At 37.6% G+C, this 15,496-nt stretch overlaps 1 protein-coding gene across 1 annotated transcript in view; it reads left to right on the top strand.

The window, feature by feature from the left end:
• cadpsa (Ca2+-dependent activator protein for secretion a) overlaps positions 1 to 15,496 on the top strand; it is a 191,930-nt gene that overhangs the window by 89,510 nt on the left and 86,924 nt on the right. The window contains 3 exon segments of the mRNA XM_062416079.1: positions 655 to 721; positions 10,297 to 10,405; positions 12,400 to 12,612. Coding sequence (XP_062272063.1) covers positions 655 to 721; positions 10,297 to 10,405; positions 12,400 to 12,612 — 389 coding nt within the window.

Raw genomic sequence — 15,496 nt, 5'->3', positions numbered from 1 at the left:
CAAGAACTTGGCACAATCTGACCAACACTGCAGTGTATTAAGAATGGTTTAATGTAGATTTGTGTTGTGTATCTTGTGAAAATGATTAATGAGTATTAGTGATTACAAAGGGATCTAATTGCAAAAGTCAGATTGCATAATGACCCTTCTTGGCTTATTCATTGTTTTTGGGGATTTGTCTTTTAAAATAATCAAAAAGGCAGCGTCCTGTCCATCTTGTTTTTTGGGGGTTTTTTTTCTTGGTTTTTTTTTTAGTTAGGAAGGTTATTCAAATGACTTGATTTTAATGTAACTTTGGTTATTCTTCAGAGGAGACGCTCCCTGTATAAACAGCAGGGATAGAAGCTCCTCAGTGTGTAACTATGAAACTTGATGTTCAAGGATTTTTGAGATGCTGAATTGTCTGGTAGCAGTAACCTCGTTTTACCAGCAGATGTCAGTAGATACATAACACTACCACTGCACTGTGTGGATCCTTTGTGGAGATACTGCCTGACTCCACATCACTGTAGCTCTTTAGACATATCAATCACAGCAGTGCAGAAAGATGAAAAGACAGCTTACTCAGTGTACAACGGATTTAGACATCACACTGTCAAAAATATCAGTAAAAATGTTATTTTCTCTGATTCCATGTTTTTCTCACTCCCACAGGTACTTGTGGGCTATCGGCAAAAATGTGTGGAAAAGATGGAAGAAAAGATTCTTTGTGCTAGTTCAGGTAAGAACAAGCAATGTTTTACTGGGGTTTTTTTTTTGTTCCTGCAAAGAGGTCAAACACTGTTGCACTGTTAAACACAAACAGCCACAAAGAATGGCACAGTATAATATACACAGTAGGTTAGGTTGCCACTGATCCAGCCATGAAAGGCTATTTACTTCTATATTCTATCTTCTATTTTACTTCTTTACTGCTACAGCACTCAATTCTGATAATCAATTTATCATTTAAGTATTTTTTAAGCAAAACATTCTTCCTCTAGATTCTCAAATGTGACGACTTGGTGCTTGTTTTTTTTTCTATGATACTAAACTTCATATCTTTGGGTTTTGGACTGCTGCTCGAACAATACAAGACATTGGAATAAGGAATCTTGCACTCTGTGAAATTGATGTATTTACAGAAGAAGACTGATGTTCTTTCTAAATAAATTGAGGCAGATAGACACAGAGACGGATAAAAGGTTAAGGTGACCAATTCATATTTGTAGCTGCATTCATTATCAGCTTAGTGAGAGCTTCTAAAAATAGCTGGACATGTTTCTTTGATTGTTTGCTCTCTGTCACACTTTCAAAACCAACGAGACAAATTTGGACTCCGGTCAAAGCACGACAAGCTCCATAACCTGATCACACCCAACAGGGAGGCATGAGCAGCCGTCAACATCAGCTCGGCTTTATGGCGATAATATTTTCCTCGGCCACATATTGTGTGCGCAGTGAGAAAGAGAGATGCAGCCAAGCTGTCTTCTCTCGGCTGTCAGAGGAATGATGGAGAGGCCAAGCAGGCTTTTGTCAGGAGATTGGGGGGTGGGGGAGTCGGGTGGGAGTCGGTGGCGGTTGGGGGGGGGGGGGGGTACTGTAGCGGCCATTTCCTGGTGGCTCTGCATTGGGAGGTGGGCAGCAGGCGGGGGGGGGGGGGGGGGGGGGCGGCCTGTCTCTTGTGTGTTGCAGAGGATATGTCTCAGAGCTACAAGTTGACAGGGGATTGACAAAGTCGAGTGAACACTAGCTGGCCTAACACTCGCAGCTAGAAAAGCCTGAGCGCCGCCAACTTGAAGCCTCTCACTTGCTCCCAGCTAAATATATAGCAAGTGACAAATACTGGTCAATAGACTGCGCACTCAAGTGTGTGTGTGTTTGTTTTTTTGTCTGTCTGTGCATGTGCACGGATGTTTTTCTTGAGGAGCAGAGATGCTCTCTATTTGTGTGTGTGTGCATGCACATGTACTTTTTGTTGCTGTTTTAGAGAAGTTCCATTGTAGACACTTTGCACATGATTGTGTTTTTTGGTTTGTTTGTTTTTTTGCTCACTGTGTGTTTTGCATATGTAAAGTCTTGTAAGTAAGTATTGACTTTTGGAATTTGATTATGCAGTCTGTCTTTATCACTACACACGTCCGATGTGTCTCAAATATTCATTCATTTTGGTTCAGATGTTAAACCAACACCAGATGTTTAATATGCCAGTCACAGATCAGAATTTCAAAAACACTGAATAATTCTTTTCAGATTATCCAGTTTACTCTGTATTTTTACAGCTAATACACATTGTCCATTAGAGTTTTCTTCTAATCCATTTGTTTAACCCTTACATATTGCTCATATTTGGGCGTTTCACAATAGTCCGTCATAATTAGTCTCTATACATACATTTGGTACCTCAAATCATTCATGAATGACCTCATCAGTCATTAATACATTGGTGATTAATCCTTAATGAAGCTTTAAGAGAGAAGAGAAAGTGTATCCTTTAATTTAACACTTTTTGTTGAGTCAAACACTCAATTAAAATGTGAATCAGCTGCACAAAAACATTTTTAATAAGTTGAAATATTTCCATTTTTTGTATATTTTGGGTAACATGAGGAGAAGCTATCAAATTTCTGGTAAAAAGAAAATGTTTTTGAGGTGTTTTTCTTCTCTAAAATGTATAAAAGGCCTCATATGATCTTATGATCCCCCAAATTCTGGTCCTGTCAAGACTAACAAGGTTTTCTGCTCATTGTTTATCTGTCTGATTACATATTATTATTATTTATTTTATTTTATTTTATTCTATTTTTTCTTTCTTTCTCTATTTTCTTTTCTCTTCTTTCCTTTGAAGAACGTTATTTTACATGTCGTTGTTTTAACATCAACCTGCCCCCAGGGACTAAAGATGGAAATTAGCCACTGGCTATAATCTTGTGTATTTTTGATCAATATGCATTGTCCCTGTCTTTTAAATAAAATAAATCTAAATCTAAATCTAAAAATATTAGACCCTGAACAGTATGTAAGTGTTAAAGATAGGTGTGTTAAGAGGTTCTCATCACTGTAATCATTCCTCTTCTCCATACTGGCTGTGTATGTTCCTCATCTCTAACAGCAGAAGCATCCTGAGAAGGTTGGAATCAGACCAATAACTGTTTCAGTATATATGCTATGAGAATATTGTGTGACACTTGTGAACCTATCCTTTACACACAGCTGTATACTATGAACTGTTTCTCTAGTTCATGACTGTATGTACTCTGGTTTGTGCTTTGAGCTTTAACATCATTCCTACATTAGTCCTAACTGACACATAGAGCTGCAGCTGTGTTGTGTAGAAATGTATGATAGACGCACACCAAAAAATGAAGTGTTGGTCGCACACATTTCCATTGAACTAACATTTCAGTCACACTTTGTCATGGTATGATGATCAAACGTGTTAGCTAGTTAGTACATATATGACTTTAATATCACAATACAACTATTTAAAGTAACTTCACATGCACATACATCATCAGCATGTGTTCCCAGGTGTTGGAGAGTACTACTGCATGTGTGAAAAGTTGTAAAAACCTTTTGTGTCTTTTGAGTCAGCATGAAGACTTCATGTTTTAAACATTTAAAACAATTCTGGGGGTGTGGAGTTAGAAAGAAGTGAGGTTACTAGATCTCTTGTCTCCTGGAGCCGCCCAATTAACAATCTAACTGTCGGTTAGCGAGTTGAATTGCATTGTGGGTAAAGTAGGCACAAGGTGTTGACAAGGAAGATGAGCGTGTGGAATGAAAAGACTACTCTACATCTCTTCTGCTGTCCATCATGAGTCTGATAATGTTAACTGCAGTGCTAACTCAGTGGAATACTCTTTTAAATATACAATCAATCAACAAGTAGCACATATAAACAGGTTAAAGTTTTTTTTGTTTTTTTTTAACCTGCCAATTCCAGTCATCTCATAATACTTTTTAATACAGTAAGATTTTGATAGACGTTGATTTATTCAAGTTTTTCAAATGTATTACACTTAAAAACTTAAAGACACATACATACAATAAAATATATGATATATATACACTCCATCACAATGGTTACTTCCTTAGGTAAATAATGAAGAGAAGAGACATACATAGAGTCTCTTTAAACTACATCACATAGTACTGTTGTATTAATGTAATTGTTAAAAACAGAAAGGAATGCTCAAAATCAGACAAAACTTTTCAAATTGAACCTGCCAATAAACTGTTACTGTTAAATTAAATATATGCAATTTCATTACATAAATTCATTTAGATTTTGTCAGTTAATGTGAAAGACAACTTTGAGATTCTATTTGTATTTTTGATCTAAATGATCTGGTTATCTGTACTGCAGAAACACATTTAAACTTGCATGTCACAGCTTTTGCTGAGATTATACTCAAATATTTTCTTTTTTTTTTTAACATATTACCTTCAACAATTTAAAAAGAGTTCTCACTAGGATGTGCTTGTGCTCCTCCTTTCGCAGATTTGTAAATGTGTCTGTTTGAGGAAAGATTTAATAGTCAAAATCTCAATGCAGTGTTCTACAAGAGATATATCTGGTTGGCAGTTTTTTTGTGTATCCTCAGGAAATAAGGAGGAAACAGACCTAACAGAGACAGACTGCGTTTGTCTCACCCTCTCTCTCTCTCTCTCACTGAATCTCCCTGCTGTAGTCTCTTTTTTGCTCTGTGTGTTTCTGATAAAACAGTGCAGCAGATTATACACCAGCTCTTCCCAGACAGCTTTTCTGTCTGTGCAGATACATCAAGTTTCTATTCCCTCCTCCCATATTTTGTGCCTCTAAACAGGAACATCTTTAAATACATATTGCATGAGCCCAAACATGCAATTTTCAACTGTGTTCTATTTTTTCCAAAGCTCTGTAAAAAACCTTTAGCTCAGTTCAGCTGTGTAGCATCTAAAGAGAGTCTGCAAATCTTTAGTAAATACAGTATGTGTGGTTGTGTAGCCTCTCTGCAACAGGACACTAGACTAGACTAACAAGTAGATAGAAGTCAGTGGTGTTGCTAAAGCTGCAATAAACTGAACTGTCACATTTGTGCAAGAATAATAAGTCTATAGTATACTTAACTGTACATCATGCTAGAAGTACTGTTCCTGTGATTTGGAACCAGGGATGCTAACAATGTCATAGTGCAACATATCCCTCTATATGAGTTTGAATTGATCCTTGTTGGTACATCCAACATAATGTGGATTGAATTAGAAGTTGAAATGGTAGATACAGTTTATCACACTTTCTAAATTTCTCCTTCTTGTCCTCCTCCACATCTTCTACTTCCGCTTCATTTTTGCATCCTCCTCTCTCACCTCTCGCTGACATTTATCACTTGCCTTCTTCTTTCCTCATCCTTCACACTGCCTCTCTGTCCTTAAATCACCTCCTCCTCTTCATCCTCCTCCTCGCTGCTCCTCCTCCAACAGTCCATAATCAGGATGGTGGTTGTGGCCTGAGTCGCCCCCTCCTCAGAGCATCCAGGCTGATTACAGATCAGCTAAAACCTTGTTCATGGTGGACTGAATGTAGTGTCACGTATGTCCACATCTGACTTTCCATTCAATTGATTTACTTTAAGTTCCATTCATTTCCGTTCAATGCAATTTAGTTTAGCGTAATTCACTTAAATTTGGCACAGTTCACTTCACTTCATTTTAGTTTACCTCAGTTCAATTTAGTTCAAGTCATGTCATTCCAGTGCACCTCACTCCAGTTCACAAATTCATGTCAATTAAGTTCAGTGCAAGATCAAGCTTAGGTTTTTATTCTATTGAATTAAGCTCAGTTCAGTTTCATACAACTGAATTCAATTAAATATGTCAAATTATTTAAATTCATCTCTTTTTATTCTACTTCACAATAATATTACCAAATAATAATCATAAAATAAATTGGTATACATTTCAACAATACTAACAGTATAAATGATGAGTTTGATATTTATCTATGTGTATATTTTGGGCCTTATTTAAAAATGGTGCTACCCTGAGATCATGTCAGAGTTTGGATAGAATGTTTTGCTTTTGGCTTCTGAAGTTTCTTTGTGAACATATATGCCACTTTCAGCAAATCAACTCCAGTATTCCCATCCATGTGTTTCCTGTAATGATGTGAACATAAATGACTTCAGCTATCCCCTTCACTCTCTCTTCCTCTCTCATTCGTCTAATCTCTCTCTCCAGTTATGACTGACAGCCGAGAGAGAGAGAGAGAGAGAGAGAGAGAGAGAGAGAGAGAGAGAGAGAGAGAGAGAGAGAGAGAGAGAGAGAGAGAGGGAGAGAGGAAGCGGGTGTTTTATTTTTTTTTTTTTTGGGGGGGGGGGGGGGGGGGGGGGGGGGGCTGTAGTTTAGACTCAGATTTGCCTTTGTGGTGTCCTGAAGGCCAGGGAGCTGCTGGAGAGTCAGTCCGGTTCCCTCCATCCTTTACTTGGCCTCAGGTCTCATCAGTGCTGTCGTGGGGAATCTCATTTGTCACACACACACACACACACACACACACACACACACACACACACACACACACACACACTGAGAATGCAGCTGCAGCTAGAGTGAGAGCTGCCACTTGCAGCGGCAGAGGTGGCGACAGCGGCAGATTGGCCAGGGCTGGTGATTTGTGACGACAGGCTGGTATGACTGGCAGCTACAGTAGCAGCAGGCCAGCTACAACTAGTAGCTAGTAAGAGTGTCACTACACTTCCTGTTATCAACACAGGGAGCACAGACAAAACCACAGAGACTAAGTCAAACCACAGTTAAGTTTTTTTAGGATCCACATTTTTCCTGGGGTCTGACCATAAGCATTAATTTATACAATGCATAAAAAATATACATACCAACATAATGTGAAAAGGAAAAATACATACAGATGTACAAACACACATATATAACATTTACACATATACATAAGTACATACATACACATGTACATACATATACATATACATTTACATACATGCACATATTCATACATACAGTATACATATATATACATACAAACACACAGAAATAAAAAAAAAAAAAACCCAAAATCAAATATAGTAGTTTTTCAGTTATCCATTTCTTATTGTCCCTAACACACACTAAGATGCAAAATGTTATAAATTCATGCTCTTTCATATCCTCAGGTATCCTCACAAGTGAAAGGGGTTTTTAATATACTAAACTTGTATAATTGTTTTATAGAGCTGAAATGTCACTGTATAATTAGTCCAATATATAATATGATAATATCACTATTTAGTCTATATCAGGCCTATATTATTGTATATATGAATATACATGTACCTATGTCCATACCCACACATACACACATACATACACATCTATACATGTACGTACATGCACGTACATGCACGTACATGCACCTATCAACAATCAGTTACACCGTATGGGTTAATACTGACACTAGGTAACCTGTCATATGTAGCTGGAGTTCTTGTTTCCGTACAGCAAATCAAATGTTACATAAAGCAGTAATTTGGCGTTCTATCATAGGCAGAGTAGACACAACCTGAGACTATTAACAATAACCCACATTAGGACCTGATAAAGATTCAAAAACATTGTGTGCAAATGGTTAAATAAAATATGTGGACTGGTTTGTGTAGATCCACATGTATTCATATAGTAGAGCGCTTGGTTGAAATGAAACCATTCACTGGACTGTAGTTATAGAGTTGTACATTTTTACCACTCATTCAAAGGTCTTCATTAGTTCTGCTAGCTGACTGGAAGAGCAGGACTTTTAAACCTCTGTGGGTGGTTCACATTATCACTGAGGTGTCAAGTACACACACGTCCTCCCTCTGTTCCTCTCTCTCTATGTTATACTGTGTGTCTTGCCTGTGTGTGATTACTACAGTTCTTGTATTATCCATAACTTGTCTCTTGGTCTGTAGCTGTTGTTCATGAGCCAATTGTGGAGGATGAGTGGTCCTTACTCACAGCTAGACAGGTAGTTAACAGTGTGAAGTCCCCCAGTCAACAAAAGAACTCAATTCAATTCAATTAAAAAGTTTAGTCTAGACCTGTTCTATGTGAAAAGTACCTTGTGATAACTTTTGTTGTGATTAGGTGCTATTTATGAAATTGAATTGTAGGCCTTAGAAATATAAAATGCTGAGTCATGTAGTGTCAATTACCAACTAACAGCTATGCTGAAATAAACTAAATACACATGGACACATAATGTCCAAGGCAACAACATGCTTCTTTAACCCTGAACTCACACAGAGGGCAGAACATCCTCTATGGAACACATTATGTCTTCAGTAAGTTTCAAAATCTGTTCATTATTTTGATATTTATATACAGTTTATTTGTTTATTTGTTTTTTGTTCTTAGATTTTATTGTGGGTGTTTTTGCCTTTATTTGACAGTAGTTGGCATAGAGGCCGACAGGAAATTAGGAATGACTTGTAGCAAAGGTCCCTTGCCTGAATCAAACCAGGGAAGCTGCCATTATATGGCATCCACTCAGCTGACAGAGCGCTCCCTTATACACTTTATTTCTTGTCCTTATGGTTTATCCTCCCCAAAAAAGGACCATCCCCAAAAAAGGACTCACATGTTGAGTTTGAAGACTTATCAGACACCAGAACACTGTACAAAGTTATCATGGCTGTAACTATTTTATCTTCCATCACAATGATTGTGAGATAAACAAGCAACACATTACACAGTAATCTACCTGAAATGTGTAATGTATTTAAAGAGTACAGTCTAGATCTGCTCTATGTGTAAAGTACTTTGAGATGACTTTTGTTGTGATTTGGCGTTATACAAATAAAGATTGATTGATTGATTGATTGATTGATTGATTGAATGAATGTGCGCATCTACTTTTTGGCCTGATGACAATGCAGTTTTTGCCAGAACCCTCTGCTTGGTAGCCCCCCGTGTCAAATGAACGTGTCAAATACGCCCGTATTCAAATGAATGAATAATGAAGGGACTGTGTTTTTACACACAGGGTTAAAGTCTGTCTGAACATGGCTTAAGGCTTGTTAATACAAATTTGACTTCAGGAGTAGAAAAGCCTGGGCTCTTGACAAATCAGTGAATAAAGTCAACAAAGAAGTAGAATGGGAATATTAAAGCAGCTTAACTGTGGTAAAGAAAAGAAGCTTCATGATTACAACAAAAGGCTGAACAGACTGTACATTCTGACACCCTGACATTTAACATGATGCCTAATTCTGCTAAAATTAATTCCTACACATCTGCCAACCTCTGTACCCTAGCAACCACACCCCCCCCTAAGAGCCAACTACAAACACATTAGTATTCCTCACACTTAATATTTCAAACTTCTAAGCAGCTACACATATTTTTCACAGGTAGACTTGACTTTTAAATAAATAATAAGCAAATAAACCTACCTAGATACAGCACACATGTCTGACCTAAAACATGTTTTTTCTACAGTTATGAACATGGCAAAAGTGAAAACAGGAATGTGAGACAGTTTCCTTGTTGGCAGTTTAACAGTGTGGGGATAAAAGGATGCAAATAATACACTAGGGCTGGGTATCATTTACAAACTGATGATAGCAGTAACAAATCCAAGTACCCTTAAAGTGATACTGATACCGACTGAGTACTTCATTTAATACCCATCATGTTAATAGAAACATTAAATTAAACCCCAGACGGGTTGTAGCTGCTGTGGCAGTGGGCCAATCACATGTCGCGTTAAATTGAAGAACACTTGCATTTATTGGCTGTGAGTAAGTCCATACAAATAGTCATATTTTCTAGATCTGGGTGCAAAAAGGATCCATTGCAGGTATCGTTTGATGTTTCCATACTACTTGGTATCCATTTATTTCGGTCGATACCTTAAAGGTATTGAGTACCGATACCCAGCCCTACAATTCACCCATTCATTATTGTCATTATTAATATGATCATCCTGGGCTTTGGTAAGGAAGGTTTGTCCCATGTTGTATCATATGCTTTGACATGAATTGATTTCCTATTAAAACTGGTTGATGTTAGGGAAAGGGGGGATTATATTAATATTATTGTTATTATGTCTTTCATCTGTTCAAAAATGTTCATATGATATTTGATTTTTCAGGGAGACACTGTGATTAAAACTATGACTATGCTGATGGTACGTGACTGGAATACTGAGAGGTTTATTGTAGTTGAGATTAGAGCTTTCATTTTTTATATCTGCTAATGTGGTAACTGTTGGTTAACAGCAGAACGACCAGCATGCACTTTCATTCTCTTCTGAGCCAGCTTGTGTCCTCTCTGTGATTGGTGCAGGTGAGTCAGTACACCTTCGCCATGTGCAGCTACAGAGAGAAGAAGGCGGAGCCTGTGGAGCTCCTCCAGCTGGATGGCTACACTGTGGACTACACTGACCCCCAACCAGGTAACACACAGCTGTGCAGTACACGACAGTATCACTTTTGCTTTCAGGTTCATTACATTTATCAATGTTTGTCTACTAAACATACTGTGTGCTGTGACTATTTAGTTTTAGTTTTCCCAGCTTTCATCAGAGGTTGCAAATAAACAAATCACAGGCTGGATGGATTGAAGCTTTTTCTTGAGTTTGGATTCTGTGTGTTGGTGGTTTGAAGTTTGTCCAGACTTCAGTGGGGGCCTGCAGGTCTACACCTCACAAGTTCCCAAATCACATTTGACTTGGTAAAATGACAATCAGGAAAAACTAATTCCAAATGTATATATAAACACACTACTTACAAGAGGCTACCTGTGACTTTATAGTAACGTTATGTAGTTTATAGTAGCTTTTACATCTGCCTTGTTTAGTTAGGTTGAAGTAAACTGGTTTCCCTCTTGGATCACACTCAGGTGTGGACCAAAACATCTGGACTGAGACCTTGTGGAAGAGGTGTTGATCTGGTTATAAACAACCTCTTATGTTTCATTTTTGGTATGAACATGATCCAACTAAGATTAATATAACTCAGCTTGTTTTGGATTAAACCAGAGCCAGTAGCCAGTAGCCAGCTGCACTGTGCATTATGCTCTTTTCTCCTCTTCAGCTGACTGAAGGCAGAATGTTTTTTATTTGTGTAATGTAAAGTAACAAACTGTTGACTTGAAGAGGTGCTGTTTTGGTTTGGTAAACAGCCTATATCACCAGGCCAAAATTAAGTGAGGGCCTGGGGGACTCCAGCCAGTTTGCTATGCTGGGGTGCACTAATGTAAAAAAAAAAAAAAAAGTAGTTTTCATGGTGAGAAATGATAGATACACCATTTATACAACACTTCATTTGCTTTTATATATCATTATTCTCATTAATAAGAATATAAATAATAACAATAAGAAAACAGTTGAGAAGTAGTTGCTGTTGTGCATCTTTTAGTACCACTGAGATGAGGAGAAAGAGTTAGTACACTTTAGTGCTGATAGAAAATCTCTTCAAAGATCATTTTACTAGCTGTGCTAAAATCATACATTACATTTCTGATGTTTAATAATGATGTTGAGATATCACTGACAGTAGTGTACATGTATGAATGAATGAATGAATGATGTGGACAGTGTAAATATAATAACAGCTGCTCTGCTGTTGGAGAACCTGGATGGTGCAACACATCCTTCTTTTCTTTATTGTTTCACTGACACTTTCACTACCACATTATGTATGTATCTTGCCCATGCACTTCTTATTTTCCATCAGGATACATCACTGTCATATTTCTTAAGAAAAAGAGCAATTTCTCACAATCACATGGACCGATCAATGGATTTGCACACTGCATCATCATTCTTTGACTATTTTTTTCTGCCTAACATCCAGTGTGTGCCATATGGGCATCAAATGTGTGTTGCTCTTTCTGCTATAGTCAGAATACATTCTTTCTTAACCCTTACATACTATTTAGGGTCAAATTTGACCCACTTTTACATTTGAGAACAGTAATAACACCCTCAATACTTTTTTTTCTTTTAGCCTGAAATGAATGACCTTTACTAATGTGACCCAAAACATGGACACTTTTTCATAAAACATTTGTGAGCTGCTGATATACATTTGTATATCTTCAGCAAACACTGTTGCATTCTTCACATTTAATATGATTCATTGAACACATTATGTTCTCCTGTTTACACAACTCAAGACTTTTACATAGTGTGATAGTAAAAGTTTATTCTTCACACACAAAAAGCTTACAACTTAAAAACACTGAAAGCTCTCTCTCTGAAAGCTTCACTATGGACTGATAACACATTTATATGTGTGAATGATGTATTGTCAGCCTCAGTTATGGGAGGATACTGTGAAGGGTCAGAATATGAGCAGTGTGTGAGTGTTAACGGTTCTTTATTGACTGATACTGATTTATTGTCATAACACAATATCACAACATCCAACCTGTTCCATCTTTCAGGCCTAGACGGCGGTCGGACGTTCTTCAATGCTGTGAAAGAGGGCGACACTGTGATCTTTGCCAGTGATGATGAGCAGGACCGGATCCTATGGGTGCAGGCTATGTACCGGGCCACCGGCCAGTCACACAAGCCAGTTCCTCCCACCCAAGTCCAGAAACTCAACTCTAGGGGGGGCACAGCACCACAGCTGGACGCACCCATATCTCAGTTCTGTAAGTCTTTAACTCTCTGTTCTTATTTATTTTTCAGATCTCACACAACACAAATGCTTCATACCAAACAGGCTGCTGCCATTACATTAGCTTGAATTGTTTTAGTTGCTTAATTGATGATCCAACCTCAACACGGTTTTGTCCTTATTTTCACATAATTCCTATTATAGCTTTCATATTGTAAATAAGAATGCTTTATGTCTAAATCTGAACATGGATTTGCAGACCTTGGGTTGAAGGTAGAGTGTCTATGCTCATATTTTCAATCAATGAAAAACATTAGAATTAAAAGCTTTTTTCTTTTTATCGCTCAAGGCTTCTTCAGCTCTTTTATTGTCTTTAATGTCGCACTCTGTCTTTTATTGCACTATTATCCCTGCCACAGATTTTACATATCATACATATATGATGTCCTTAGTTTGTCTTCTTCTCGGTCATGTTCCGTACGCGTTTTGAACTGTTACTCTTACTGTGCTGTTCTTTCTCTGCACTTCTCTGTGCCGCTTCGCTCTCTGTTGTAGAACTGCTGTAGTGTTAAAGTGTCGGTGGCTTTGCTGTGTGTCTTTATGTTTCTCTGTTTGTTCCTTCTTCCTCCTCTTCTTCTTCTAAACCCTGACCCTGCTATCTTGTAGCTGGATTAAAGGGTAAGTGCTTTCCTCCCCTTTTCTTTCTCTTTCCTCCTTTTTTGTTTGTCCACCACTCTTCCTCTGTCTTGTACAGGAGTATACTAATTTCTTTGTGATTTAAAGACGCATGCAGAGCTGAGTTGCTTTGGCTGCACTTCTGTCTGCATATTTGTCATCTGTCATCAGCAGGGGTTGTCCAGATGTTCTGTACGGATCTGCCATAGGTGCCTCACTGTAGATTAGGGTTTTATAAATGCTGTGATTTCATTAGAACTTAATGTTTGTGATCGTTTCAAAGCCATAGCATGTGTATAATTTAATAAAACAGACTTGAGATAGTTGCTGCATCACTATCATCAGATAAATGATCCCCAACCTGCAATTATAGTGTATTTGTATTCATATTTGATTTATTAAAATCATATACAAAGTCAGATTTAGAGAAGAAGCCTTCATTTTTCAAGTGTTTTCAGCAACATTTACTTTTAAAGTCAGACTTTTTTTGCTTCTTGTGGGCTGTAATTATATTAAAATCTGAAGATGAGGCACAACAATATCTGTGAAGTGTTGTTGGGATTGCTGTAGAATGTTTGCTTTAATGAACTTTGAATATGTTGAATAGTGAACTGCTGTTGTAGCACTGCAACTGTATGTCAGTTAGGATTGGCTGATTTTGTATGGTGAATTCAGGCAGTTTTAGATTGAAGAACAACCATACTGCAGCTCGTATGGGCCTGCTCCTCTAATAACACTCTGTAGGCTGATCACTTTTCAAAATGGTGAAGCCTCTCCTCAGTGATAAACTAATGTTAGTGTGAGATAGCTGTGTCAAAAGTCAAAAAAACAGTCTCAACTTTGTTCATCATTTTTCATCTATTGTGATGAATGCTTCCATAAATGACACCTCAGGTGGTTTGATGTCGAGATTATCTGTTCAGTTCAGTATACTCGTTTTCATTCATCAGCAAAGAAAGCAGTTAGCTGATAGTGATAGGACAACGGAGCAGTCTCAGAAGGACAGTGCATTTTAAGACACTAGAAAGAGGAGAAATAAAATGGTAAACAATACACAGTTCATTATTTGTGTTTTCTGCCTGTTGTGTGAATCTTAAAAGTCACACACACACACACACACACACACACACACACACACACACACACACACACACACACACACACACACACACACACACACACACACACACACACACACACACAAAATGACACAACACATTTAGTTTTCCTCTCCCCAGCTCTACCATAAGCTCTGATAAGACTCCTTAATTCATACTATATACTACACTAACTGAATGACTGGCTGTGATAATATATAATATTGTGCAGTTTGAATGTATGTTTATGTATTACGTATGTGAATGTATCATGTGTTCAACCTATGACATTGTCTCTCATCTGAAGGTATTTCAGAATCAGAATCAATTCTATTGTCACTTCCAAATATGCTTTCAGCATACAAGGGAGCGAGATGCTGTTCTCAAACCGATCAGTCATTTTCACATAAAGATAAAGAACATATTTACAACATAAAAACATAAAATCATAAAAAAGAGCAGCTTTTAAAATAAGGTGCTAATGTGTTTACGGTGGACAGGTAGTGCTATGTTTTAAATTGCTTTCAATTGCTTGTAAGACATTATATACAAAACCATATAATGTAGGGCATAAAGTTTCGTTATGCTTACAACATTTTTTTTTAATAAAATGTCATCACACTTTATCCGCGGAACACAAAATGCACAATAACATTCAACCAACTCAGAGAAATGGCTGCACATCAACACAACCAATAAATGAAAATCTGCTTCCTATTTGCCGGTGGCAGCACCTAACATGCATTTGTGTAAGTGAATTTACTGAGCGAGCTGTTTTTGACACAACCTCTGGAGTCCCACTGAGTCCCAGCAGCTGGTAATTACCAAGTTAAAAGTGCAAGGCCATGAATTATACAGTGTGGTTGCTGCACAATTAAATCAGGCAGCAATCAGTCAATGTTACCAAATAACTACTTGCCAGTTCACACCTGGATCAGCGCAATGAATAATATAACATAATGTCACCCCCCCCTACCCAAATCAAAATAGACTAAATTCAAACATTGTAACAACAAAGACAGACTAAAGAGTTTTGTTTTTATTTGCTGAGAAATTAAATCAATCTTCACAGTTTACTCTTTTTCTTTATTTTATGATTCCTCTTTTGGCATGCATGTCTTCCACACAATTTCCTGGTCCTTTCAA

Source organism: Scomber scombrus, chromosome 3 (genome assembly GCF_963691925.1).
Source record: "Scomber scombrus chromosome 3, fScoSco1.1, whole genome shotgun sequence".
NCBI classification, from domain to species: domain Eukaryota; kingdom Metazoa; phylum Chordata; class Actinopteri; order Scombriformes; family Scombridae; genus Scomber; species Scomber scombrus.
The sequence above is the reverse complement of the archived record's forward strand: the minus strand, read 5'-3'. Positions and strand labels throughout refer to the sequence as shown.